General features: G+C 48.0%; 1 protein-coding gene across 1 annotated transcript in view; it reads right to left on the bottom strand.

Moving 5' to 3' along the window:
* Positions 1–25: 25 nt before the first annotated feature.
* The window catches only part of LOC114772565 (actin-like protein 6B), a 1,652-nt gene continuing 188 nt past the window's right edge, over positions 26–1,489 (bottom strand). Inside the window, exons 2-6 of the mRNA XM_028965455.1 lie at positions 1,411–1,487; positions 839–1,004; positions 645–745; positions 438–535; positions 26–218 (exon numbers count right to left, since the gene is read on the bottom strand). Coding sequence (XP_028821288.1) covers positions 77–218; positions 438–535; positions 645–745; positions 839–1,004; positions 1,411–1,487 — 584 coding nt within the window. The 3' untranslated portion in view covers positions 26–76. The remainder of the gene's footprint in view (positions 219–437; positions 536–644; positions 746–838; positions 1,005–1,410; positions 1,488–1,489) is intronic.

Below are 1,489 nucleotides of genomic sequence, written 5' to 3'. Positions count from 1 at the left end.
AGAAATACAACAAATAACTTTCAGGTCTTAAGATTAGCCAAAGACAATGAGCTTTTGTACTTTTAATAAATAAACATTAATTACAATGCAGGAGGAAGTAAAACTTTTTTAGGATGATTTTACCTTGCTGAAGGACGTACCCATCATGCACTGGGATGGCAGTGGTGTGTGTTGCTCCGCTGTCCAGCACCAGTCCTGTTGCGCGTCCATTGGCGAAGCTTCAGCCAGTCATGTTAAGGACGGATGTGGCACAAATATCCCCTCCCTAGTCCGTCCCTTGTGTCTACACTGCAGACTTGACACGCCCACCACAGACCCGCCCACTGCCAGAGACACGCCCATGTCTGTCACATACACGCTGCATCCTTTATCAGTTCGTCCATGTGGCTACAGCGTTTGTTTTCTGTGATTGGCTGAAGCTCACTGTGATTGGATACGCTGTGAGGACAGCAGTCTTGCACAAGAAGAAGGCTGGAATGTTGTAGTGTTCAAACATCAGCTCGGTCAGTTTCTCCCTCTTTAAGCGAGAGTTCCACTAAACACACACAAGGCAAAAGCTTTTGCTGCTGAAACATTTCTGTGTATTAACCTGTCAAGGTGCATCTGTGTATTTTATGTGTGTGTGTGTGTGTGTGTGTACTCACTGGAGCCTCTGACATTAGTACAGGATGCAGGCTGGGCCCAGATTTGACGTGCTTGCAGTAGATGTGATCCACGATGGCCTGAAACGCGTCCCAGTCCTCAACTAACAGAGAGAGAGATGAGGGCAGGAGAACCACTCACAGGTCAGAAGTGTGTGTGTGTGTGTGTGTGTGTGGGTGGGGGGGGGGTGTCATACTCATCCCGTTCTTCAGTGGAGAGATCAGCTCCACTCCAGCTCGAGGGACGTGTAGGGCAGGAGTGTCGATGTAAAAGCTCCGCCCTGTGGAACGCTCATGCTCCGCCCCGGCATCCCCAGACCCCTCCTCCTCTACATTGACCCCCAGAGAAGTGGGGAAGTCGGCCTATATGAGACAAGCACATGGCCATCATCATCATATAGTCGAAGAAGAGCCACAGCCGCCCGTTTTCATTCACCACCAGCACTCCAAATGATTCTTTCTATGTAGAACTTTATTATTCATCTTACTGAAGATGATTCTAGTCAACTGGAGCAGCGTTTCCAATCTATTCTCCTGCCAGGTCCCCCAAACCCCGAACACACATTAACAGAAAAAAGTGATTCTTCTTCTACAGGATTATACAGAGATTTGTTATTGGGATTTTTATAAATTTCGATGATGTTGGCCTGAAATGATCTCAGATGAAGAATATTACTGGTCAGGTGTCTCCTGCTCATCTGCGTGTTTGTTGGGTTCTTTGTGGTTCTAGGTGATGTGTGAGTTTGGTGGCATGGTGGAACATTATCACCTTGGGACAGTCTTCTCCTGCGTACCCCGCTCTAGTGGAGAAGGAACCGATGTCAAAGACCAGCGCGCCCACTTCATCT

The sequence above is a fragment of the Denticeps clupeoides genome, unplaced genomic scaffold (genome assembly GCF_900700375.1).
Source record: "Denticeps clupeoides unplaced genomic scaffold, fDenClu1.1, whole genome shotgun sequence".
In the NCBI taxonomy this organism is placed as follows: domain Eukaryota; kingdom Metazoa; phylum Chordata; class Actinopteri; order Clupeiformes; family Denticipitidae; genus Denticeps; species Denticeps clupeoides.
The sequence above is the reverse complement of the archived record's forward strand: the minus strand, read 5'-3'. Positions and strand labels throughout refer to the sequence as shown.